At 49.2% G+C, this 26,781-nt stretch overlaps 1 protein-coding gene across 1 annotated transcript in view; it reads right to left on the bottom strand.

The window, feature by feature from the left end:
• Positions 1 to 10,646: 10,646 nt before the first annotated feature.
• The window catches only part of EPHB1 (EPH receptor B1), a 425,377-nt gene continuing 409,242 nt past the window's right edge, over positions 10,647 to 26,781 (bottom strand). Inside the window, exons 13-16 of the mRNA XM_024746227.1 lie at positions 24,144 to 24,293; positions 17,428 to 17,621; positions 15,392 to 15,547; positions 10,647 to 12,002 (exon numbers count right to left, since the gene is read on the bottom strand). Of these exons, the coding sequence (XP_024601995.1) occupies positions 11,894 to 12,002; positions 15,392 to 15,547; positions 17,428 to 17,621; positions 24,144 to 24,293 (609 nt within the window). The 3' untranslated portion in view covers positions 10,647 to 11,893. The remainder of the gene's footprint in view (positions 12,003 to 15,391; positions 15,548 to 17,427; positions 17,622 to 24,143; positions 24,294 to 26,781) is intronic.

Raw genomic sequence — 26,781 nt, forward strand, 5'->3', positions numbered from 1 at the left:
GGAAGGAAGGAAGGAAGGAAGAAAGAAAGAAAGGAAGGAAGGAAGGAAGGAAAGAAAGAAAGAGGATAAAATAAAATAAGATAAAGAAGATAAAATATAATAAAGTTATTAAAATAAAAAATAATTATTAAGAAAAAGCTTTTTAAAAAGTAAAAAACAAACAAACAAACAAACAAAAAACCGGACAGACAGAACCCTAGGACAAATGGTGAAAGCAAAGCTATACAGACAGAATCTCACACAGAAGCATACACATACACACTCACAAAAAGAGGAAAAGGGGAAAAAATAATATGTCTTTCTCTCAAAGTCCACCTCCTCAATTTGGGATGATTCGTTGTCTATTCAGGTATTCCACAGATGCAGGATACATCAAGTTGATTGTGGAGATTTAATCCGCTGCTTCTGAGGCTGCTGGGAGAGATTTCCCTTTCTCTTCTTTGTTTGCACAGCTCCTGGGTTCAGCTTTGGATTTAGCCCCACCTCTGCATATAGGTCGCCTGAGGGCGTCTGTTCTTCGCTCAGGATGGGGTTAAAGGAGCAGCTGATACGGGGGCTCTGGCTCACTCAGCCTGGAGGGAGGGAGGGGCACGGAGTGCGGGGTGAGCCTGCGGCGGCAGAGGCCGGCATGACATTGCACCAGCCCTAGGCGCGTCGTGCGTTCTCCCGGGGAAGTTGTCCCTGGATCCCGGGACCCTGGCAGTGGCGGGCTGCACAGGCTCCCCGGAAGGGGGTTGTGGATAGTGACCTGTGCTCGTACACAGGCTTCTTGGTGGCGGCTGCAACGGCCTTAGAGTCTTATGCCCGTCTCTGGAGTCCATGATGATAGCCGCAGCTGGCGCCCGTCTCTGGAACTTCTTTAGGCAGCGCTCTTAATCCCCTCTCCTCACGCACCAGGAAACAAGGAAGCAAGAAAAAGTCTCTTGCGTCTTCGGCAGCTCCAGACTTTTTCCCGACTCCCTCCCGGCTAGCCTTGGTGCACTCACCCCCTGCAGGCTGTGTTCACGCCGCCAACCCCAGTCCTCTCCCTGCGATCCAACCGAAGCCCGAGGCTCAGCTCCCAGCCCCGCCCGCCCTGGCCGGTGAGCAGACAAGCCTCTCGGACTGGTGAGAGCCGGTTGTCACCGATCCTCTGTGCGGGAATCTCTCTGCTTTGCCCTCTGCACCCCTGTTGCTGTGCTCTCCTCTGCGGCTCCGAAGCTTCCCCCTCCGCCACCCGCAGTCTCCGCCCGCCAAGGGGCTTCCTAGTGTGTGGAAACCTTTCCTCCTTCACAGCTGCCTCCCACTGGTGTAGGTCCCGTCCCTATCCTTTTGTCTCTGTTTATTGTTTTTCTTTTGCCCTACCCAGGTACGTGGGGAGTTTCTTGCCTTTTGGGAGGTCTGAGGTCTTATGCCAGCGTTCAGTCGGTGTTCTATAGGAGCAGATCCATGTGTAGATGTATTTCTGGTGTATCTGTGGGGAGGAAGGTGATCTCCCCGTCTTACTCTTCTGACATCTTCCTCAACTCCCTGTAGTATGTACTTTATGCACTATATATTTTTTTCTCTAGTATACATTAAGATAAATGTATAACTTTTATGACTTTGAAGAATTTGGACATGTACATCCTAAAACCCTCTTGCCAATTGATGCATTCTTGGAAACCCAGCAGGTTGACCCCAAGGATGGCATTTCAGTCACAAGAAAATCTCTGAATAGTTATTAGCTGAAGAAAGCCCCTCATATGTACCAATAGACCCAGAAATTGGGTTTTAATCCAATGAAGAGGTTTGGTTTAGCACCAGAAAGGATGAGAGCAGGCAGCATGCCTAGGCAGCATATTGAAGACGTTTCCAGAATCCAACCCTTGATCCAGGATGACAGGCAGCCTGGGAACCCACTCAGGAGCAAGGCAAAGCTCAGTTCCAACCTCGGCAAACAGGCAAGGTGAAGGCAGAAATGATCAAGATGACAGATAACACGCAACTGTGAAGTTCACACAAACCCCACATCCACAGATGTTAAGGATTGACCTTATCAGGGGCAAGAAGGCTTTTTACAGCAAACCCCGGGCACTGATTAGCCTTCTATTTTTAGGTCATGTTTCCAAATCTCTAGAAGCAAAATAAACTAACTGATGCCAGGCAACATTTATGGAGCACTCCCTATAAAACAGAAACTAGCCTGTGTGATATATAAGGGCCCCTCTTTTCCCCTCACAAAAACCTCGTGGAGTAGATAGTATTATCCCCATTTTACAGACACAAAGCCTTGGAGTGTTAATAATGTCACCAGTGCTGAGTGACAGGACTGGGATGGCCAGCAGAAATTCCTGCGAGATTCCTCGTTCCAGTGACGGTATACTTGGTGATTCAGGGAACACACTTCAGACAAACAAGCTGGGTTCAAATCCTCACTCTTCACTGTGATCTAGAACAAGCTTCTTGAACTTGAGCCTCGCTAGTTAATTCATTTGTGAAATGGGTATACTAATAACAGCTGTATAAATACTCGGCGTGCCTGGCTCATAGCAAGTGCTCAAAAAAAAAAAAGTAGGAATTGCTATTACCAATTATATAATTGAATTTGTGATTATTATTTTTGAGAACTTCTCAAGTGGCCATAATTCCGGCCTCACCCCAGGAATACCTCCTCTAATTAGCTGATAGAAAGACTCACTTTAAATTCTAAATGTAGCATACTCCTAGCTCTTATTCAGACCGAAACCTGGAATAGGAGCCCTAATTAGCTTATCTGCCTTGGAAAATCTCTTGGCTGTGGTCAGAGGTCCTGGAGACGTCTGTGGTCACACAGAAAGCCCAGTTGGTGCACCAAACCCCACCAGCTTTAAGTGCTGTGCACTCTACTCCCAGACCTCTCCTAACAGGACTTGGCTGTCACCAAGTCCTATTGCCCCAGCAGCATGGAGGGGACTCTGTCAACACAGAACCACAGCAATCCAGCAAAGGTGGGCTAAGTGCTCGGTCGGACTTGGAAGCAGCATCTTCTATTTGTACAGCTTAGACATTGGACAGTTTCTGAGGAGGTCTTCATTTCCTGCCCCGCCCCTGACATGGGCAGATAGAGCCCTGAGCTCACACGTCACCGCCCACCTATTCATTCAACAGAAGCCACAGCACCTGGACAGGGAGACATCGCTGTGCACACTCAGGATCGTGTTCCGCAGCAGTAAAGCTCCTGGGAGAACAGCCCCGCCCTGCCCCGCCCCCCCAGTTTTGTTGTGTCCCTCCTGTGTGAGCGCTGGGGAAGCCATAGTTGAGGAGGCTGGTGACCTGCCCAAACACACACCAAGCTTGAGTGAAAGAGCCAAGGGTCCTCCCCGATCCGTCTGACCTGACTTCCTGGCCTGTCTGTGGATGGGCAGTGCTGTCTCCTACCTTCCCTTGTCTGCTGGCTGCCTGGCTCTCCCTGTGGCTGAAGCCTTGGTCCCCAAGCAGGCTTCTCCTTGCCCTGAGCTGTAGTTTTCCCTTTACATAGCTCACAAGGCTATGCTAACTTTATGACTTCATGGTATCCACCCACCACTCTGCAAAGCCCCCAGAGCCCAGCAGCAGTCTCATGCATGTTGGTTGAATAAATGAGCAGAATCCTTGCTTTGCTATTACCAGGTTCTACTCTCCAACCCCCCACTCTAGTTCCTGGAAGTCTGGGGTCCTGACCCTGGGCTCTGCCCTCTGGTGAAGACCGTCTAACCCTGAAGCATAGATAGCTCAACCCCACTGCCTGCCTGTTGTTCAGCCCTTCCACTCATTAGGATGTCCATGAACTTCTCCTGGACTTCCAAGTCCTGACCCCGATGTGCCAGGGTGACCACCTGTGGCATCTCACTACCATCCTAGCTGAGCCTGTTCTCCTGGACAGTTCCCCTGTTCCCCTAGGCCTGTTCCCCTTCCATTCTCTGTGTCTGACGCTCTCTTGTCCAATGCCCAGAGGTTATCTATTTCTTGACCCCAGGGCACCCAGACTGCCCCTTCCTTCTGGGCTTAGTTTCCCTGAGCCTGGCCATGCCTCTCCTCCCATAAGTATTTATTATACGTGGTCCCTGGGCAGGATGCTGGAGACACACAGATGAATACAGTCCATTCCCTGCCCTCAGGGAGCTCACAGACTAGAAGGTGAGCCATAGGAGATGAGAAGGAGGCTAGTGACCAGGCAGATGGGGCCACCCTCGCAAGACCTGTGATGTTTGAGCTGGGGCCTGGTGGGCTTACAGGCAAGGAAGTGGAAGGGATCCTAGCACAAGGGCAGCCGTGAGTACAGAAACAGAGGTGGAAAGGGCAAGGCAGACAGCAGGTGCTGTGGTGGGAAGTTTGGACTTTATACCTTTGGTGGTGAGTGGCCACTGAATCGGAGTGGGAGAGGGGCTTGGAATACTCCACGTGCTTTCCTCACCATACTCTCACTGTCCACTTATCCATTTCATCACAAATGGGCCTGCTTACCTGTTGCTCTAGCATTGCGGTGGCAAGGCCCATGGGTTCAATCACGGCTCTGGAGGTCTGCACAAGGGACTGTGGGAACCATGTGATTAAATTAGGAGGAGCTGGGAAGGTGAGCTCAAGGAGTTCTGCTAGGAACTCATGTCATTCTTCGTTTCACCCTCCAAACCAAATTACAGTGGTTGCATTTTCAGCCATAGCACCCATCCGGCCACACCCCCTGCCTTCTTGGGGCCTGACCCTCTCCATGAGCCTCCTTCTCTACTTCTCTCCCCATGGGCTCCTTTACATTGGCCTTTTCTTTTTCTGGCAACACTGAACTAAGATGCGAGATCTTAGTTCTCTGACCAGGGATCAAACCCATGCCCCCTGCAGTGGAAGTGGGGAGTCTTAACCACCGGACCGCCAGGGAAGTCCCAATTCCTTTTCATTGGCTTTTAACATGCTCAAGTCTTTCCCACTAAAAAATAACAACCAAAGGAAGACTCATCCAGCTACTTCCTTCTTTTTCTTCTTCCCTTCGAAGTCGAGCTTCTTGAAAGATTGTGATGGCCTCCCTGTCGTCAATCCAGCCAGTATCTTCTGCTACCACTTCTGCTGAAACTGCCCTTAACCAAGGTCACCCATGGCCTCCTGTGGCCAAGCCCATGGGCAGTTTTCAACACTTGCCTCGTATTAGCCCTGCTTGGTGGCACTGAACCCTGGTGCTGCTGTTCTCTCCCTGAAAGGCTTTCCTTTGGCTCCACAGGCACATCACACTCTGGCTTTTCCTTGTTCCCTGCAGTGGCCCCATCCCCACTCTTCTGTGGGCCTCCCTTTGCTGGGGCATCTTTTAAATATGGCTGTTCTCAGGATTCTGTGTCCTCTCTCCACCCTCACATTCTCATGCAGGACAGTCTTCTACTCCCGTGGCTTTGATGACCACAGAAGTGGAAGAGTGTCATGACGAAAAAGATGGCTCCCAAATCTATATCATCAGCCCAAATCTCTTTGCTGAATTATGAACTTCTGTGTCCAATGGGCCATGGGCAAATCAAATTCATATTGTTACCCCCCTCCCCCATTTCTTCCTCCTTTTGTACCCCGTTTTTTTCAGTGAATGGTATCAAAACCCACTCAGTTGCCCAAGCCAGAAATGGAGTGTCATCCTCAACTCCTCTCTCCCTCACCCCTGTCAGCTAATCCACCTCTGCCTTCTGCTGGTCTTACCTCCTTCATGTTTCTTGAATGGGTCCACTTTTCTCCATTCCCAATGTTACTTCACATCCCCACCCAGGCCACCATCATCTCTTGCCTACTTTATGGCCTACTAGCCTTTTAACCAGGCTCCCAGACTTGAGTCTAGTTCCTCCACTCCATTTTCAATTTTGCGGCCAGAGTGATTTATAGAAAATATAATTCCCTTGCTTCAACCCACTTTCCACCAATTGCATTCAGAATAGTATCCAGATTACTTATGCCATATAAGACCCTTCATGATCTAGCCACTGCCTCCCCCTCCAGGTACCCATATCCAGAATCTTATTTTACAGCCTTGCTGAACAGCCCATGATCCCACACACATGCCACCTACTCTATGACTTTTGAACTTTTGTCCATGCTGCTGCGTCCTCCTCCTACAATACAAGTTCCATCACTAACATCTCCCTCTTCCCAATTTGATAAGTCCTTTCACTCCTCAGTGAACTCCCTCAAGAATGCCTTCTTTGACCCCCTAGGACAATGACAGTGCCCTTCTCTGGCTCCTATGGCCATGTCTATTTCCCCATTGAAGTTATTTACGAAGTTGAGTTGTGCAATAAGGAAGGTAGCTGAGACTTGCCATCATATTCTGTGTCTGAAAGCCATTTCTAGAGCTACATTTGTTCATAATGTACTTGCTAATATGAATTTAAAGATCAGAAAAGGAAATTGAAGTCTTATTGGAGTGAAGAGAACCTCTCTCTTTTAGGAGAACAGCATAGCATGGGCTCAGCATCTCAGTAGCTTAGAAGTGGCTTATTTGCCCATCATTTTGTTTGCTTATTTTAACTTCTTCTGGTGAATGTGTGGCTACAGGAAATCTACAGGAGTAAGGGTGTCTTTAGAAAGGTAAAACAACTCTTAGAAGAAAGTCTTAGTGGACAGGGAGTGGCAAAGATGCAAATAAAGTTTCCCTGGCCAGGAAAATCCTGCCTATCCTCTTTGCCCAGCTGGACATCTTCCTGGAGGGACAAGGGCCTGGTTCTGCTTTCAGAAGGCTGGGCCACTCACTGTGCTTAATTGCCCTTCCAGTTTGCCTCTATTGTCCCAGGGATGGTGCCGATTTCATTTCTGCATCTCAGGAACTTTGCACAGTGACTGACACTCAGTGGGAGGCTGCTTTCCCAGGCTGGTGCTCTGGGGAAGTTCATGACATTGTATCAAAGATGCAGGGTTGAAAAGGAGTGTGTTTAACTTCACAAAACTAAAATTAGAATAGCCTACAATTGATTGTAGTTAAGAGTAATGAGAAAGATTCCAACCAAATGCCTAGGGATTCACTTCTTTAAAAGCCTGTTGTTAAGGTCATGGACCAATGCAGGTGATGTAGACTTTCTCAACTCAAACTTGTTTAAGCCACCAAATATATATGGAGTACCTTCTTTGTGGCAGGCGGTGTGCCAGGTACAGAAATGAATAGGACGTGCCTTGTGTCCACTCTCTCTCTGGGGATCACCAGAGGGTTCTGTCTGGGAACGCTGTGTGCCAATCATGACTCCCAGCAACATGAGACCCATCAAGGGCCTGTGATAACATGGTCAGCCCAGGAGGGATGCAAGCATGGAGGGAAAGGCATGGAGGGCTCTTCTTTTCTCTCAGGTGGGTGATACAGGTCCATCTACCACTGCCCGTGGGTCTGTCCAGCCCATCCGCCCTGAAGTGGGGTCTGCAGAGTGCATTGTCCCCCATCCTTACCCCCACCCCCAGGACTGTTGCTCTCTGAGAGGGACAGAGAGTTTGTTCTCAGACCTCTGTGCTCCTGTTCTATTCTCAATTGGAAATTGCTGATCTCAAAAGACTCCCAGTGGTGAATAATTCACCTTTTGACCCCAATCAGCTTGAATGACCTTCCTTCATTTGATAACCTTTCTGTGACCTCAGTGACTGCCCTGTACAGCCCGCAGCTCTCAGGCCCATTGATAATTTGGACAATACAAAACCTCTGGCTACTTTTGAAAATGACCCTGTGACTTCTATATGAACTGCAAGGCCATGAACACTCTGAGGGATCTTAAGTGTCCTTTGAGCCTTCCTGGTGGCAGTGAACCCTGGATGGTGCCTGTCTGCTGTTGGTACCCCATCACGCTGTGCTTCTCCCTTGCTTCACTTTCTGGGGGAGGAATTCATCATGCTTAATCAGTTGGTGCCAGAGCCACTATTGTTTCAGAAATGATAATGAAAGTTCCAGGCCAGCCCACAAAGGCTTTCCTGGAATGAAACATAGCTGGTGGCATCTTTGTTAACTGATGCGTTGAAGATTCTCACCTTCCTTCCTGTCTCATCCTTCCTGCCCTCCAGTGTTCTTGGAGTCCTATAGGCTTCAGTCCTCACTGGTTTCTGTTCCTCTTCACAAATGGATGGTCAAGGGTAACTTCTAATCCTCATTGGATTTAAATTATCCTAGGGGTCCTCGGTGTGAGCCCAGTGACCTGGTTCTACACATAACTTGGGGAGGGGGTTACAGGGAGGTGAAAGGAGACATATGATCTTAGAAGTACGTATACCTATTCAACATCTAAGAACTTCAATGCTTTTCAGATGATGCAATAAACACGTGTCTGTAGATTTATCTACTCTATTCTTCATTCCTATCTTCGAGTATTAGAGAGGGGCAGGGAGGGGCCACAAGGAGGTGAGTCATAATCTCCAAGGCTTTCCCACAAATCGCCTCCATTCCCATAACTCCTGACCCAGGAACATTAATTAGGCATCTCCCACCTGCCTCCTATGTCGTCCCCTCCCCTGTGACTCCTGGTGGCTGCAGGTGGCTCCCCTGGGAGCCATACCCTGGGTTGCACTGCATGGCTGTAGGTTCCATTTCTAGCCTGGCTCTCAGGGCCACAGGCCACTGACCACTGTGCAAAGTGTGTTTTTAGGAAAGGATCTGAATTAGAATTAATTCTCTACCACACGGTGAGGCAGCCTGTCTAACTGAAATTTAGAGGACTGGGGTCTTGCTGCCACTAGCCTTCTACCCAGGGAGTTCTTTTCATGGTGTGAGTAAAGTCCATTGGTGCCAAAGTGCAGGTGGGCACTGACATCTGGTGCAGGAGACCAGCCTCTCCCATCCCTCACGCCCAAGAGTGTCAGGGTTCATTTCCCTCTTCCTGGGAGCCCAAGAACCTCAATGCCTATTATTGCCTGAGTCAAGGGCTTTATGTCTATTATTACTAATTGTTAGGAAGGTAGGTTTGTGCAGTGCAGTGCTTCTCCAAGTGTGATCCCTGGACCAGCAGCATCAGTACCACCTGACAACTTGGGTTCCCCTCCTGAGATCTACCGAATCAGAAAACTCGGAGGTGGGGCCCAATGACTTGTGTTTTGTTTAACACACCCTCCAGGTGACGCTGATGCAGACTTAGGGGTAAGCCCTGCTGGGATGGAGAGTAAGAGCATGGAGTCAGAGAGCCTGAGCCACATCCTGGCTCCACCACTGTGTGATCTGTGATAGGTCTTTGTATTTCAGTGTCCTCACCTGAAAATGGGGAACAATAAAGCATCTGCTGAGAGTTAATACATGTGAAGTCCTTAGAAACGTGCCTGGCACAGAGGGCCTGCCCTGGAGTGTTAGCTAGGCTTCCTCCAAGGTAGTTATCACCAGCTTACTATGCACCTGAGGAAACTGATGTCAGAGAGGTTAGAGACCTGCCCTTGCCCAGAGGGAGTACACAGGGTTTCACTCTCCGGAGAGACACTGCCTTTCGGGCTATGGAGAGGGCGATCTTGGCCTGTGAAGCCGTGCTGGGCATCTACAGGGAGGGGCCGTGTCCAGACTTGGTGACATTCTTCCCACTGGGAACTATGCCTTGAGGTGCCCAGGCCTTGGCTCTGCTGACCCCTCATGCTTTCCCCTTGTATATGTTGGGTTCTTTCTCTTTCTCTCTGTTGTGGGATCTTATAGACAAAACTAACTAAAGGGCATGACATGACCTTCACCTTGACCTTGCTTTGTCCACAGCCAGGAGATGGGCTGGCCTTGGTGGAGGCACAGTGAGGATTTCAGGTTCAGGAGGCCGCCTGAGGAATTTGGTGACAAGTTAGAAATCATTCCTGTGGAGAACTGAGAGTAGATTAGCTGAATTGGTTAGACTTGTAAGACATGGCATGGATTGAGGTCGTGGGGGTAATTAGCAAATTGTGCATGGAATTGGTAAGCTATTAATAAGGGAAGTTTTCTCTTCTACCGACTATATGGCTGGATGGGGGCCCCTTGCAGCCATATGCCAATCTGATGAGACAGTTCTCTCCATCTTCTCCCAGCCCACTAAGCAAAGGGTGGAGCTTTGAGATGGGGCTTCTCTGCATCAGAGCTGTACCCCCAGGCCTAAGAGCCTCTTTGAAGGGGCCTCAGAAGGTAAGGATCTCTCCAAGTACAAAGTTACCTCGGAATAGGGAAAAAGGCTCATCTCACATTAAATACGTTTGAAACAAGCTACGTGGGAAACCTAGCTTCTTTCGCTGCCGCATCCCCCCACCCCCCGTAACTGTACATTCACGGACCCCACAAGGAAGCAGTCTGGAATAGTCTTCAGTGGCTTTTACAAATTTGGCCTGGATGTGAACTTCTCAAATGCAGTTTGTAAACCGAGCTCAGGGCAGATCGTGCGTTATCGGTGATTGTTTATGTTTATTTGCCAGTGACTTCTTAGGCTGCATATTTGAGGCTTCAGAGCCTCCTATTTATTTAGTTCTTCCTTTGGGTCAATCCTGTGAGAGTGATTCTCACAAACTCTGCTTCTCGGGAGTCCCTGGGTCCGGTATGTGTTTCCCTCCCTCCCTCCCCTATTAGGGGAAGAAGGGCAGTTATAAAGGATTCTCCTATAACGTGGCATCTGGGAACACACACTCCGACACCATTCTATGTAAACCCAGACATGCTTCTGCTCATTTTAATTAGACAGATAAAATTAGCAAGGAGATTAAGGTAGAAGGAGAAATTAAAAATATTTAAATGTTAGGTGGAATTTACAAAAGTGAATTGAACATTGTGGTACAGGAAGGAATACAGAGAAACACAGACACATCTGAAACATTCCTCGGATGTCACACAGCTTAAGCCAGTCCCCAGACAAGGGAAGAAGGACTTGCCCTCGCCATCTTGAATTGTAGATTCCAGGGATGTGGAAGAACATTCTCCAGAAACACCTTCCTTCTCCTTCTCTTCAGATGTCACCAAGAATAGTGAATCGGTCAGTATCATTCTCGAATGTCCCACACTGCATCCAATTCAAACCCACTCACCTGTTTCCTGTCTGAATTTGCAAGCCCTCTGGAGTTTTTTTCCCCCTTTTCATTTTATTTTTCTCCCTACCCTGTCTCCTCATTGAGCCAATAGGCCAATGGAGCCAATCAGAAAACCAGACCAACAACATGCCCTGGCCCCTTTGGATCTTCCAGGGTCAAAGACTTCCCAGTTCTTTCTTGTTTGCATCTGTTAACGAACAAGCGGTCATTTTATAACACAGACATACATAGGCGTGCCCTTGAACACGGAAACAGGTTTTTCTTTTTTTTTTTCTTTTTCCAATTTGTGGTTTCTTTTTTCCTTTTTGCAGAAAATGCAAACAAAAGAAAAACAAGGTTTCATTTGAAGGTACATCTCTTCTTCAATATGAAGACATTAATTGAATTGGTTGGATTCCCCATGCAGTGGTCAGCAAGGTCCTTTGGCAACTGACAGAACATCTGGAGACTCAGGAGCTGGGGTTTGTTTGAAGAAACTTCCCTACACGAGTCATGAGCAAAGGGAGATGGATGTGGGGGGAGGGTGAGGACTCAGGGAGGAGGACAAAAGGAGAAAAGAAAAGAATGTTATTGGTGAGGAAGAAAATGGGAAATTGCTTCTGTTTCTTCCCTCTACCTCCTTCCATTTCTTCTTGTAGATGGACGACTCCAGCCCACCCAGGGTGGGAGCTGTGTTCACACTTGGTGCCCCAGACACATATTGTTTTGTCTTCACTTCCGTTGAACATCACCTTTGTGTATTTTTATTCTTACATATTTGGTTTCCCACGGCATCTTAAACCTGCGTCTGTCACTGAGAAATGAAGGTTGCCTATTAGGAATAGGTCCAGTTTATTCTTCGTCGATGAGAATGCATTTCTCAGCTGAAAAGCCAGTCTCTCCAGGACATTCCACAGTGGTCGACCTCTGGTTCCCCCCCGAGCCTGGTCCTTTTCCTTCCTCTCCTCCCCACAGAAAACGAGAGTTCTCATGCCATTGCCGTTGGTGATTGACTCATCTGGACCCTCATAGACAGAATGCTGTTCAGGATCTTCTTCTGATGACCTGCCAAGGTGACACCTATTCTCAGGAGGTCTCTAGGCGGGAAAAAGCCACAAAAGAAGGCACGTTAGTGCTTTTCAAAGATCAAAACTCGTCGCAGAAGGCAAGCTCCTGAGAATAGTGGGGTAGGCAAATAACAGTGTTTAAACTCCAATGAGCCCAAGTTTACCCGAGTCTGAAAAACACCTAGCTAGATATTCTCTTGCTCTATCTCACTTCCTCCAAGCAGTGGTCCCCACCTCCAATGCCCCGTCCAACTTAGATGACCCTGGAAGTGCTGTGCCTTGTTGCTTGCCTGCTGGTTCTGGAGCAGCCCTTCCTTGTGTCCATGACCCTAGGTGGGCTAGAACTTTCCTCTGCTATTTTTTTTTAACAATGCAAGCACACACTGTATGGGGCTTCAGTTATTCTGTGAGGTTTCTGCCTAAATTAGTGATCGCCCACTGTGATTGAAAGGATGTGAGGCTTGCCTGGTTTTCTGATGCTTTCCCCTGAGTTTCCATTTTCTGCCTCTGTTTGAATTTTAACGTCATGAATTTTTAAGAAGGGTGATCTCAAAATAACTTTCAAATATCTGCCCGAGCAGGAATCCAAGGAAGATGTTTAGTGTAGGGATTTGGTCTGGATTCATCTCTGAATTGTGAATCTTAATATGAACAAGTTCATGGCTTATATTTGTCTTCAGGGAGACCCATACATCATTTTTTAGTTAATAATATTACAGTACTTGAGTGCTTCCCATGTGCCATATACTAACTCATTTATACCTATGGAAGCATTTCGTAAAAACTGTCAAACCACTCAGAGTCAATGATAATAATTTACCAGCCATCATTTCTCATGTGTGTCCTGCAGGCAGACAACAGGCCAGTTGCCTTGTATGTACTATTCCACTCACCTCTTACCACAAACCAAGAGGTGGGCACTATTATTATTTGCACCTTTCTAGAGTAGGGCTCAGAGAAGTTAAGTAACATGCTCAAGATCACACAGCAGGTAAGCAGTGTAGGGGCTGGGCTTCAAATTCAGGATGGCCTGGCTCTCAGCCACCCTGCAGGGCTGCTCTCAGAATTCTTCTAACGTCCTGACTGTATTCCCTGAGGACCCCCGCCTGCCCCAGCAGAGCAGATCGCTCTGTGCACTGTGCACAAGGTGTATGCAGAGGCCCTGTGCTGGGCCCCCGTCCACAATGCCTGGGCTCTCCTGACCCCTCCTTTCAGCTGGCTCTCAGTCCCCTGAGGGCTGTCACTGGTCTAGGTTGTCAAATTGCCCACGTCTTTTCAGCACACAAGTTTGAGAGGTATGCTTGGATTTTGAATTCACAAATTGTCCCTCAATCTACTTTATTTACGTACACATATTCTTTTCCTGCCTTTTATCTCTCAAGTAGCAAACGAAAGTGCTCCAATAGTGTGTGGACATTTTTTACTTTGAAGTAAATCCCTTACTTTTCAGTTTCACTTTCCTTATATTTTTCCTCTAGCTCTTTTTCATGTGGCTATTCCCAGACTGAGGGAATTACTCCATTTGACTCCTTCAGTTTGTGGGGGATCAGGTGATGATGGTCCCCGTACTCAGCCCCGTGACAGTGGGAAAGCAGGTGCAGCCCTGCCTTCATGGACGCCCACTCTGCCCCTGAGCCCAGGCATGCTTTTCAGCTCTGTGGGTTGGGAAAGCTGGTTTTCCACTGGGAAGGGGTTCGTTTTTATTTTTGGTGTCTGACGATATCTCATAATGGTAAGGACGTTTTTAGGCATCACCAGGTAATGAACTCGGGTTTGAAAAAGTGAATTCTGGTGTTTGGTGGATCCAAGGCTAGAGGCACATCCAAGTCATTTCCTGGGAGAAACTGGAGGTTCCATCATTTCAGGCAAGAATAAACTTGAGAGACATGAAGCTGGACCCTATGAAGACTGACTGCAGAGCAGGAATCTGGGTTGGAAGGCTGAGTGTCAATAAGCCATCCCCCTGGGGCTCAACTGCTCAGGATGGATGAGCCCCGCCTCTCCCCTGGGACTCAACAACTGGCCTGCCCCAGCAGGGAATCTCAGCACCCAGCACTGAACCTGACACAGAACAGGTGATCAATAAATGTTTGTCAACTGCCTGGTGGACTTACTTATCCTCTGTCAGGGAAAATGTGTGTCACAGGCTACCAACCCTGGTGCTGTTAGTACATGTCGCAGCCGGGCAGCTGGTGAGGTCCCTGCTGGGTGCGTGTGTGTGTGTGTGTGTGTGTGTGTGTGTGTGTGTGTTCAAAATTCGACTTGCCCACTCTAGTCCAGTGGTTCTCAAGCTTTGCTGCCCATTAGAATCACCTGGGGAGTTTTAACATCCTGATGCCCAGGTCTCACCGCATACCAAATGAATCAGAAGATCTACATTGGGTGTAGGAATCAGACATCAGTAGTTAAAGATGCCCAGGTGACTCCAGGGTGTGTATAGCCAAGTATGGCCCCATGTGGCCCTGGATGGACAGGCTGGAACATATGGACCCGGCAGTCAGGAAAGCAGGCTTCTGTTCCCGCTTTGTCACTCCTGATGGCTGAGTCTTCAGGCACTAACATCACCTCCTTTCTGGATCACTGAATAGAAGGGGTGGAACTAGATAGAGATTTCCCAAAATGCAGGCCCAGAAAACCCCACCCCTCCGAAATACGTTTCCATGGTATTTAATAATTTTACGTGGGTTTCTTTACTTCGGGATTTCTTATGGCCTTTACAATGCTAATATGTGGAGTGACTCTCCAAGAGAGTGCTAAAGTGCTCAGTATTTCCCAAATTTATTTGACCATGGGACCTTTTTTCCAGGGAGAACCCATTAACATTTCCCAGAGCGGGTGCCGCTCAGAACATTCTTGGGGAAATGATGGACTACGTGGGCCTTTAAGACCCTTTCTGGCTCTCATCTGATTTGAATAATTTTAGTTTTTGTATTCTTCCACACTCTTATGGGGGGTGCAGCCTAGAAAATAGCTAGTGGGGGATGGAAACATCGGCTTATTTACAAGCGCTGTCTAAGCACGAAGACAGGCTCCCAGTACGTCGGAGATTGCTGCTGAATCAGTGCTCTGCCTCTTCCTGCTATGCTGTTTAAAGTGCTGGCTGGCTGTGTTCTTTCCAGCTGGATGCTCTCTTTGATGGGCTGAGTTTAAAAACTTAAACAGAGGAGAGACTCTCAGTGATTAGGCAAATGACATATGGCTGTGACTTTGAAGAACTCTCATTTGGGACCCAGAATAGATCTGGGCCTCCCCACCCCAGCCCTCCGTCTTCCCAAGGCGCTTCCCCACCAGGTCCGATTCTGCGCTGAGGTGGAGCCCTGAGGATGAGGCCAGAAGGCATGACTTGCACCACGAGTGATTGCAGGCAGGGAGCCTTGACCCCACCCACGGGCCGGACAGAAGTGATTCCCGTCACTCACTCCGACGTCATCTGGGTGACCAGCTGGAGGGAGGTGAAGCCGGCGGTGAGGAAGCTGTCCCTGTACTGGACCATTTTGATGGCACTGAGCCAGTCATCCACGGTGGTAAAGGCAGTGAAGTCTGGGATGGAACGGTCGAGCAGGGGCTGGGAAGGCCTGGAAGACAGAGGGGAGCAGGTGACCCCACAGCTGCAGGGGCGCATGGGCAGAGGCACACTCTGGGCGGATGGCAGACTTCATGGAGGTTCAGCACCCCTGGTGGGATGAGGATTATGCAGGAAACCCAGGCTGACCCTTCCTTCCCTACACAGTCCTGAGCTTGCATGGCTTCTCAAGGCCGGGTGGCCAGTCCCCCTGGCTCTGGGCTCTGTCCCATGCCGGTCAGCCCAGACGGGCAGACTGGCACAGCAGGCAGTCTGAAGGGAAGAGAAGGACCACAACTCCTTTGTAAACTGAAATCTAAGAGCTTCACCAACCAAAGATATGCTCCTTTAACAAATATATAAAGTTCACTGCAACCTCTCCAAATCTATCGGTAACATTTTTTCCTCCGGGTTCCGTCCTCAGCTAACTGAAAGAAATGGAACAGAGCAGCCCACCACTGACCTTCTTGGGCATGTTCTCAAAGCAGAACCCCCCACCCCAGGTACCCAGTCCAGAAATCAGGGTGCCATCTTCACACTCTTCACATGCCCTCACTTTCAGCACCCACGCCCAACCCTTCACCAAGTCATAAATATTTGACCTTCAAAATCTCTCAAACTCAACGCTTCTTTCCACACCATTAGCCTGATTTAAGATGCTCTCTTCTCTACCATGGTTACTACTGCCATGTCCTCCTACCAAGTCTGTCTTCATGCTCCCCTCAACAACAGGTCCATGTTATAGCCTGGTGCTCTTTAAAATATGGAGATGTGATCCTGACAATAACCCAACTCCTGACCCTGATTCATGCCAAACCCTTCAGTGGGTGATCATTGTTCTGAAAACCAAGCTTCGAAGTCTTAGCAAGGCCTAAAGGCTCTGAGTGTCTGGCTCTCGCCCACCTCACCAGCCCCAGTCCCCACCTGATCCCCCTACAAACTGCACTCCCAACACGCTGGCCCTGTCCTTCGCACACTAGGGCCTCTGCACATGCTGTACCCTTGATCTGGAACCCTGACTCTCTACTCCCATCTTCCTTTCATTCAGTTAACGCACCCTCCCTCCTCAGCTCGCAACCAAAATAACAGGCATCAGGGTCGCCTCCCTGACTCCAGACCAAGGTGTATGCTCTCCAAGCATCAGGCACTTCCCTGCCGCACTGGCCAGTGAAGTCTCAATTTGCATTTCTTTGGGCAATCATCTGATTAATGTTTGCTGCTCCTAAATGATTCTAAGCTCCATGAGGGCATGTCTATCTTGCTTATTCTATACAGCCAGCAAAGGCACAGTGCTTAGCACATAAGCACCCAATAAACTCTGGTCGAAAGGATGAATTAATAAATGAGTTCACTCTGCAAATGTAAAGGAGTGATGTACAGCTGACTGCGGCTGACAGCTGACAGTTCTGTGCATTTGCTTATAACAAATCCAACTGCTCTGAATTTCTTTGTCCCACATCAATCAGGGCCTTTACCTGTTAATAGGTTGGCCAAGGTTCCAAGTCTGCAGCTCCACCTGCCTCATGCGCTGGTGTGGTTAACAGAAAGGGTGCCTTCCTGAAACAGGATTGCCCACAAGTGGGGTCTCATACCAGTCAGACCAGATACACTCAACTACTACAGAGCCCAGTGCCCAGCCCATCTGAGGCCAAGGTAGAGATACAGATATGTTATCTTTTCATCTGTCTACAGCCCATGCTGGAGGCAGGGAATATTTCAGAGAGATAGAAGAGAAAAAGGAAGGGAAGAGTCTTGGAACTTCTTCCATCCGTGGATAAGCTCAGCTGTCTCCCCCTTGCTCTCAGAAGACTGAAGGCTAGGAGCCTCGCTCTGGGCCCTGCCTGACTGTGAGACCACTCACCCCTAGGAGCCACCCGGTTCCACTAGACTCACACGGCGGTGATGGTTGCCACAGTCTTGAGACTTGCTGGGTTCCGGATCATCTTGTCCAGGGTGTTGACAATCTCTGCAAATCGGGGCCGGCTGTTACGGTCCTTTTGCCAGCAGTCCAGCATGAGCTGGTGTAGAGCAGCTGGGCAGTCCATGGGTGGCGGCAGCCTGTAGTCCTGCTCAATGGCATTGATGACCTGCAGTGACACACATGGGAACAGGTGTGATTGGTGATGAGCCACCCGCCAGTCATTCACAAATTAGCTTCCGAGGATGGAGCCTCCTTACCCCAGGTGCCCCGCCTTCTGTGCTCCTATACCTTCCACAGTAAGAGATTTTACATGTACTTGGCTTTTCCCCCTAAACTGTGAGTTCCCAGAAAGCAGAGCCCACCTCTTCTTGTGCCTTTGTGTCCCCAGCCCCTGTCACAGGGCCTGACACGCACTAGATGGCTGTAAATGTTTACTGAAGAATGGTTTGAGCTTCTCCCTGCGAGGACGTCAGGTCCAATTCTGCCTTATTGGCAGCTGGTGGCACCAGGGCAGATGAAACAATGGCACGTGGGAAACGTGCCAACTATTTGCAAAGGACACCCACCAAAGCCCATGTGACCTCATCCTTTCACTGCTACGGGAAAAGAAAGTGGGAGAAGGAATCACAATTTGATGGAGAGCCTACTCCATGCCAAGGACCCTCTAGATGCTTCCTAGGCACTTTCTGCCTTAACATTCATGAGGCAGCGACAGGAATTGGGTAGAAGATAATCTAGTTAAACAAATTGGTTCGGTACAATGACAACCAAGGTGATCCAACATGAATATCTCCAATCAGGTTTTGTTAATTTTCGCAGACTCCAGGGGACAGTTTTGCAAAGATTTTAGGATCTTTAAGTCCTTTTTCTGTTCTTCAGATTGTTGTGTTTTTCACCCTTTACTTCTTAATTTCCAATTCATTTAAAACAATTATGCCTGCTCTGTAATTTATTATAACACAATGGAAGGTCAGGAATACAATGCAGGCCTTAAGATGTTACAAAAATGTGCCTATTGAAATGGAAATATACTCACATTGTAACATTAGGCAAAACAGCAGGCTGCGTAAGTGCAGGTATGGTATAAAGCAGGTATGGTATAAGCTTGCTTTTGTAAAAAAGCAAGAATCAAAACAAAACAAGAACTAATAATTACACACATGCATAGAAAATTCCTTGGAAGGATCTGTATCATGGAACTAACGGTGGTTGCCTCTGGGCAGGTAGAAACATGAATGCCCTTTGTGTTTTCCTTTTTGTTTCTTTGTATGTTTATTTTCTATAATAATTAGGCATTGATTTTACATTAATATAAACAGTTAAAGCACCTTTAACAACGTAGGGAGTAATTTGGAGTTCAGGGATTTTCAGGTATTTTTGCCTCTACTTTAAAAAATGTCACATTCATTTCAACTGATTATTCTTTTTTTTTTACTTTGTAAATTGGTCAGAAAGTGAATATCCTCAATCAGTTTATAGTTTTACAAATTCTATGCACAGGATACAGGGCATGAGATAATATAATAACCTGAAGTCATTAGAGATAATCAAGGCGTATTATTCCTTCTATTCGATGTGGCAGAAAAACAAACAAGCATACAAACCACACCAATGTGACCACTTTATAAAAAAACAGCAACTGGGAATATGCACTTTTGAATAATATTTTATACCACTAACAAATGTTTATCTTAGCCTGACTGTTGTCAGTCAAATTACCTGTTATCCTCTGAGGAGGGCATTTTAGCCCTATTTTCCCCATGAGGAAATGAATGCACAAACAGGGAAGTCATTTGCCTGAGGGCACGAAGCTAGTAAGAGATAGGGTTGTGAAAAAATCACAGGGGTATCTGAGTTTAATTATTTTTTAATATTTATTTATCTGCGCCGGGTCTTAGTTGCAGCATGCAGGAGGATCTTTGTTGTGACATGTTTAGTTGCAGTGTGTGGGCTCTTAGTTGCAGCATGCATGTGGGATCTAGTTCCCCGACCAGGAATCGAACCTGGGCCCCTTGCATTGGGAGCGTGGAGTCTTACCCACTGGACCACCAGGGAAGTCCCTGAGTTGAAGTTTTGAATACCTTGAAGCCCACTCTTCCTAGGCTCTGTGGGGATGCCACAGGAATCTCAGCCCGGAGAACAGTCCTTGGAGCTATTTGATGTCTTCACGGTAGGAAACAGGGGTATGGAGCTAAACCAAGTAATCCATGAGGATGAATAGCCTTGCTTAAAACTGGCATCCTTTCCAGCTCCTTCCAAGCAGCCAGATTAAGGGGCCCTGTCACAGAGTCCCCACTCACCAAGGGGACATGTGGGATTACCCACTGAATGGCCCCATGAGCTCTTTCTGGGCTGCCTAAGGACAAGCTAGGTGAGACCAGCAGGAGGGGCTGGTGTCCAAATTCAACTTCTTTTGGGGGTTAGGGGCCCCCAAAGTCTTCCAGTGTAGGGCAGCTCCTGTTCCCCTTAAACCGCTGGCATCGCTGCCCAAATTATTTGATGACCAGTTTCCCAAATACAAATGTTCCCCCCGACAAGATTACTCTCCCATCTGCCCGTAAGAGGAAGGAGCCCTCTGCGGGGGCGCAACTCAGAGGTGTGACCAGCTGACCCGAGCACTCCTGGCAGAGCATCAAGAGACTGGGGACCCAGGCACGTGCTGACTCTTCCGTCTGTGAGCTTTAGACTGGATGTCACTAAGCTGCTTTTCCCCCATCTCTTCTGCAGGCCACCTCGTTGGAATTTTTGGAACATCATCCTGGCGTGTGTTTCTGTACTTCCTCTGTTTGTTTGATGTGCTGACTTTCCTTTTAAGAGGACATCAGAGAGTCACTGATTCCTCCTCCCTGCAGGTCCACAGGAGTGTAGCCCCACGCACTGTGTTAGTGATGGTGTGGCATTGCCATCAGGGGCATAGACCTTGGAGGTCTGGGTTCAGATCCTAGTTCCATTTCTTATTAGCTCCAGAAACTTGGGAGAGTCAGTTGACTTCCTGAAACTGCACAGACGGGGGTGTTAGAAGGATTAAATGACACAGTGAGGTGATGCGCATTGAGCACCACACATATGAGTAGAAAGAATCCCATCATCGCATGGAGGCTGTCACTGCGGCCACGTCTATTACAGTCGAGGTCTTCTCTTCAAAGAGGGTTGCTGTTCTGCTGCCGGCCAACTGGAGGTGCAGGAAGATGGTGTTTGGGAAACACCAAGCACGTAGTGGGGACTTGGTAAATGCCACCTCCCTCTCTGTATCTCACCTTTCAGGACAGAGGATAGAGGATCCCCCTTCCCATGCTCTTGTTTACAAATGGGACTTTATTCCATTTGCTATTTCTTTCTTTCTTTCTTTTTTTTTTTAATGTTTGGCCCTGCCTCACAGCTTGAGGGATGTTAGTTCCTGACCAGGGATCGAACCCATGCCCTTGTGAGTGAAAAATGGAAAAGCACAGAGTCCTAACCACTGGACCACCAGGGAATTCCTATTTGCTATTTCTTCTAGATAACTTTGTTGTTATTACTCGAGTAGACGCTCTGGGAGCATTGACGCTTCTTGCACATATGAAAAAAATAAAAGCTTTACCCTCCACTCCAAAGAAAAGTACTAGGTCATTAATTGCTGTATGGGTAATATTTATCTAGTCAAGTCTTTCTCTGAAGCACTATGCCTTTGGAGATTTTTGTTCTTTTTAAGGATCTGGGTGTTTTCTAAAATTTCCGAATACATATAACTTATAATCAAATTAAAACATCATTATTTTGAAAAAGGAATTGTAGTCCTCTAATGGGGCTTTGGGATCACTCCCTGTCATGCCTGCTTCACTGGCAGGTATGGAGAAAACAGGTAGGAGGCAGGAGAACCACTTTCAGTCCAAACACCAGTGACCGTGTCTGAATTGTGAGGAAAGATATGGCCCAAGCTTGGGGGCAGAGGGGGTCCTGCTGAGCAGAATAGAAAAATCAGAGCGAGTCCTGGGCCCCTTTCCTTGGTCCACAACAGGATGAGATAAATGGATGCTGAAAAGACTGGAGATGGAAATGAGATCAGATGGCGTCTCCAGAGAGAAGGTGATGGCGAGTGTGGCAGCGAGAACCAGTCTCGGCAGCTGTCACGGAGCAGGGCTGACTCACTTTGAATGGTCTGCAGCAACGGGATGGGGTGAGGGCTGCATTTGCTCACCTGTACCCCGAGATGGCAGGTGCGGGGGTTAGGTGGGGACCAGGGACAGGTGGTCTGGACCGGGGACCAGGGCTGGAGCTCCTCTGGGAAAGGAGCAGGGCCCCTCCCCTTGCTCTCCTGTCCCCAGAGGGGCTCCTGGCTGCCCCCAGACGTGCACTTTTCATTAGTGAAGTTGGGCGGTGGGCGGGCTTCCTCGACCTTCCGTGCGGAGGGAGAAAAGTGGAGGAGCTCAGAGCAGTGGAGGATCCAGGGCAGAGGGGGTTAAGTTGAGCTCTGATGTTTCAATAAAACCACAGCTTCTCCCCACAGACACTGCCACTCTCATTATCTCTGTCAATCAGATCCAAGCCGTAGAACTTCCAAGTTCTCTCTCTGGCTGACAAACTCTGTACATGTTCAAAGACCTTCCTGGGCTCCGGAAGCCCAATTACCAGCACTCTGACTTGCCTCTGCAATTCTCTTTCGTAAAGCCTTTCACTTGTCATCTGTAAAATCCTTTACTGCCACCAGCTCAGTGGTTTCTGATGAGTCGGGCTGCAGCCCGAGCTGCTGGGAGCCCCTCCTGGCTCTCTCCCAGGCTGGGTCAGAAGACACCTTCTGAATGGGCAAAAGTCACCCTCCGCCTTCCACAGAGAGTGGAATGGTACTTGGAACAATGCTGAGAGGCTTTGTTTTGGAGAAATACAATAAAATTAGAATAAACAGCTACTTTGCAGATGTCCTTATTCCCTTCGAGGCCCAGCTCAAGTGTCAAGTATCTGGAAACCTTCCTTACCTCCCCCCAAAATGTTCCCACAGCCCTGTTTATGTGCCACTGGGCTATAAACCCCCCAAGAACAGAGCCGGCAAGCACGATGCTTAGTCACAGTTAGCATACCCCGAGTGATCGTTGAATGAATGATTTGGGAATTCTGGAAGTCTAATATCAGAAACTTCACTTGTTTTCAGCAGAGGTGAATGCATTTGCTGAGAATATCTTGAATGTCAAATCTTGCCTGTCAGAGTTTCATAATCCGTTCCATGTGTGCTGAATCGTGCTTAATCGGATTACCGTCTCTGGGCAGGACAAAATGGGTCTGCGTTTTCCGGCTAACGTTTATTACTCATCTAGCTGACAGTATGGACAAAACCAGGGTGCACTTGATTTCATGAAAGCAGCCTTGGCATCAATTCCAACACTTACCGATTCGACATGCTACAGGAGCAGAGACAAAGCATGGATAATCAGAGATAATAGAGGATCTAGATGCCACACATGGTCGGCAGCAGGACCTGGTTAAGGATGCAGCCATTTCACCTGCTCTGGGCTGAAGCCACTCTACCCACTGTCACGGCAGCACCCAGCTCCCGTTTTGGCTCATTGGAAAGTGTTTCCTGGACTCCCAGATCGCCACCTTTCTCAACCTTATGAGCAACAGCCATGGCTCGGAACGTCTGTCTGGATAGAGGGCTGGCTGGGGGCAGACTTCTCCAGTTTACGAGTAACGAAGAGCCTACCCACTATGTAGGTGCTTATGGGGTGGCTGGTTTCCCCATCTGGACTGGGCCAGCTCTGCCTCTTCTTGCTTGGAAGTTGGGAAAGATAATAACTGTCCCCCAAGGTGATGGGAAGAGCAAGCAGAGAACAGAGGTAACACGGACACTGCAGACTCTCCAAGGGGAGAGCATGTATTCAGAACACAAAGGAGGAGTGGCCCTGGGGAACAGCCCAGGGTCCAAGGCAGTGGGGGAATCCAGGTAGGATTTTGACTGAGACCTTACCAAAGCAAATCATCCTCAAAGTCTTCCTACCTTTTAGTAATGATGTAGCAAAGGGTCCCCTCTGGAACACCTCCCCAAAATGCCTCTGCTTAAAGCATCTCAGATGGCCCTTTCCTTTCCCTCTGTCCCTTGTGAGTGGCCTGGAGGGTTGTTGCTGACCTCCACTCAGACAGGTCCCCTCCTGAGGCCCATCTAAAGCTGACCAGACTTGGGACTCTCACTCAGCACCTTCTTCACTGACAGGTGACACAGACCCCCAGAAGAGCGGATTCTCAGGAAAGAAGGGCCTTTACGATTAACTCCTCTCTTTAAAGCGGAGAGGTGTGAGTCCCAGACAGAAGCTGCAGCTGGCTCAACACAGCACATCTGTCAGAGCAGAGCAGCCTGGAAGCCAGGCCCGCCCTCCCACCAGCACAGCTTCCCTCCCTTTACTCGTGATGATGGAGCTCTGAAGTGGGGTAGAATTTCCTGATTAACTTTGGGCCTGACCTATTCATGGTTCCTGGCCATTCGGAACCAGCCCATTGTCTCCTACGTAGGCCTGGGCATCTTTACAGGCTTTGGGGTCATGCTGGGTTCTTTGATTAGTTCAAATATTGGTGCCAAGGGGATCCAATATCCCCTGCCCTGGACACCTCACGTTCACGTTCTGAGGCCCCAAGCAGAAAACAGATAGGTGGGCTTGGCATGCCATGGCCTGTGGGACCCCTGGGGTAAGGGTTGTAGCAGCCAGGTGCCACTGACACTCACATCTTGGTTGGACATATCCCAATAGGGTCTCTCTCCAAACGACATGACTTCCCACATGACAATCCCGTAGCTCCAGACGTCGCTGGCAGACGTGAACTTGCGGTAGGCGATGGCCTCTGGAGCCGTCCATCTCACGGGGATCTTGCCTCCCTGTGGGAAGGAGAAACCTGGTCAGCCCAACCGTAGGGTTCCTAGCTGAAGGTGTGTGAGAATAAAGTGGGCACACGTGTCCTTCCATTCCACCCCTGTCCCGACATTTCGTGAATTAGGATAGCTGGTGCCCCCAGGCAGGGGGACCTGCGGGGCTGGGCCATCTCACACCGCATGTGGGCACATCGCACGGCACGAGAGGTGGCAACTGGGGCTGCGGCTGCACTTACCCCCCATTCCCTACGTCCTGATTCTAACGTCACCGTGGGTGGGAGGAGCGAGTGAAACTGGCAGAAAAGCACTACCGCACGATACTGCGTGAGATGGGCCACGTGAGCCGTGACAGGCAGGTGATGCTCTGCTGTCCCACAGCACGTATGAGTCACGACACTTGGGCCAGAAGGAAGCAAAACAAGCAAACACGAAGGTAGTGATTGGTAATACCTCCTGGGACACCCCTGACTGCAAGATCACGCTGCGCCGCCCCTCCGCCCCACTTGCCTTGTGCTCCAGCCCTGCGGGACAGGTTTTCCTCACTCTGCAGCCTGCAGGCAGCCCCCGCTGCACTGGGTTTACCGGGCCCAGAGCAGATAGATGCTGGCTCTCCTCCCTGCCCTTCTGTGCAGGTCGACATCCAGAGCCGCAGACACATTTTTCTAAAGGGCCGCTCTTAGATTTGTTTCTCCATTTTACCCTCCGATCCCACTCTGGGAGTTTCCACCTTGGCTCTCTGCTTGGCCCTTGGTTTGTCCGCCAGAACTTGGCCTGTTTTGTTTACCTAAGGCGCTGAGATCCATCCATCCATACATGCACCCCGTCAACAAATAGACAAGAAGCACTGCTTTGTGCCAGGCCCTTTCTGAGGAGCTGGTGTCCCAGGGCTGAGCCAGCCAGGGGCCCTGCCCTCAAGCTGGGCAGGCATGGGGAGGCAGACAAGAAAACAGAAACTTAATACATATTGTTAACAAGGTGGAAAGTGATGAGGGTGAGGCCGAGGGGGATACGGGGTGTTCTGAGAACCAGAGGAAACTCCCTAACATAGGAAGGGGTCAGGGAAGGTGGACAGGAGCAGTCAGAAGGGCAGTTTCCTGAAGCCTTTGGCCAGGTGTGGATACCAGTACTGTCCCTTTCTACCTGTGTGACCTAGGGCAAGTTACCTAACCTCTCTGTGCCTCTGTATCTCATTGCCAAAATGGGGGTAATGATCACACTTACATAGTCAGGTCATCATGAGGATAAGTGGATTACAATCCATCTAGTGCTGGGGCAGGGCCTGGCATAGAGGGCCCACGCTATACACGTGGTAACTAGTTAAACAGGCAGAGTGTGGGGAGGAGGGAAGTCCAGGCAGAGGGTGGCACGTGCAGATGCTGGGGTAACAGAGAAGATGGTAAGTGCCTGCAATGCAGGACGGCTAGAGCACGGAACTCTCACGGGGGAAATAGAGGGGAGCAGAGAGCAGAGCAGCTCTGTAGGGCACTGATGCCACTTACAGCGGTGGAGTTCATCATTCTCTAGAGCAAATGGTCCTCATTTTCAATTCTCCAGGCCAAATATTGGACTTCACTCCCATGGCCCCGTGACGATGCCTGGGCTATGAGACCTGAAGCTCCCTATCTCCTCCCCCTTCTCATCTGCCTCCTGCCTCGGCTGAAGGAGGCTATTTTTATACTGACCATTCCCACGATCTGTTCAAATCACCAGAAACATGTGTTGGACTTTAGCAAAAATACCTTAAAAATGTATAAGTGGAGGGCTTCCCTGGTGGCGCAGTGGTTGAGAGTCTGCCTGCCAATGCAGGGGACACGGGTTCGTGCCCCGGTCTGGGAAGATCCCACATGCCGCGGAGCGGCTGGGCCCGTAAGCCATGGCCGCTGAGCCTGCGCGTCCGGAGCCTGTGCTCCGCAACAGGAGAGGCCACAACACTGAGAGGCCCGCATACCGCAAAAAAAAAAAAAAAAAAAAAAAAAAAAAATGTATAAGTGGTTAATCTGAGCACGAGTGAGAGAAAAAGGAGCAAACTGCAAAGTGTATTTTTACCTGGTTTCCTACCCGGGATCTGGGAGGAATAAAGGCTCTCTGGCTCCGACCTCCCCAGGCACCCATCCAGCTTTCTGCCAAGAAGACAGCCCTGATTTCCCCCAGGAGATGGCAGGCTTTTGTGGTGGGAGACATTCTCAGCTCAAATGCCAGCAACGTGACAAATGCCTGGAGGGCAGGCTTGGGCTGCGAGGCAACAGGAGGCTCTGTTCTCACCATTCCCCAAAACATGAATGAATTTACTGGCTTTATCTCCTCGGTAACATGGCTGGGAAGAGAGCTGGAAAACTCAGCCAGCGAACAGGGAGTTGTCAGACACCTGAGGCAGGTGTCTGACAGCGCAGGGACCCCATGTTTTGTGTCCCCATTAGGGGAGGTGGTATTGCCACACCTGGAGGGCGCCTGGGGCTCCCCCAGAGGGGAGCAGTTTCTGGTCTCTCAATACACC

This window comes from Neophocaena asiaeorientalis, unplaced genomic scaffold, assembly GCF_003031525.2.
Source record: "Neophocaena asiaeorientalis asiaeorientalis breed wild unplaced genomic scaffold, Neophocaena_asiaeorientalis_V1.1 scaffold437, whole genome shotgun sequence".
NCBI lineage: Eukaryota > Metazoa > Chordata > Mammalia > Artiodactyla > Phocoenidae > Neophocaena > Neophocaena asiaeorientalis.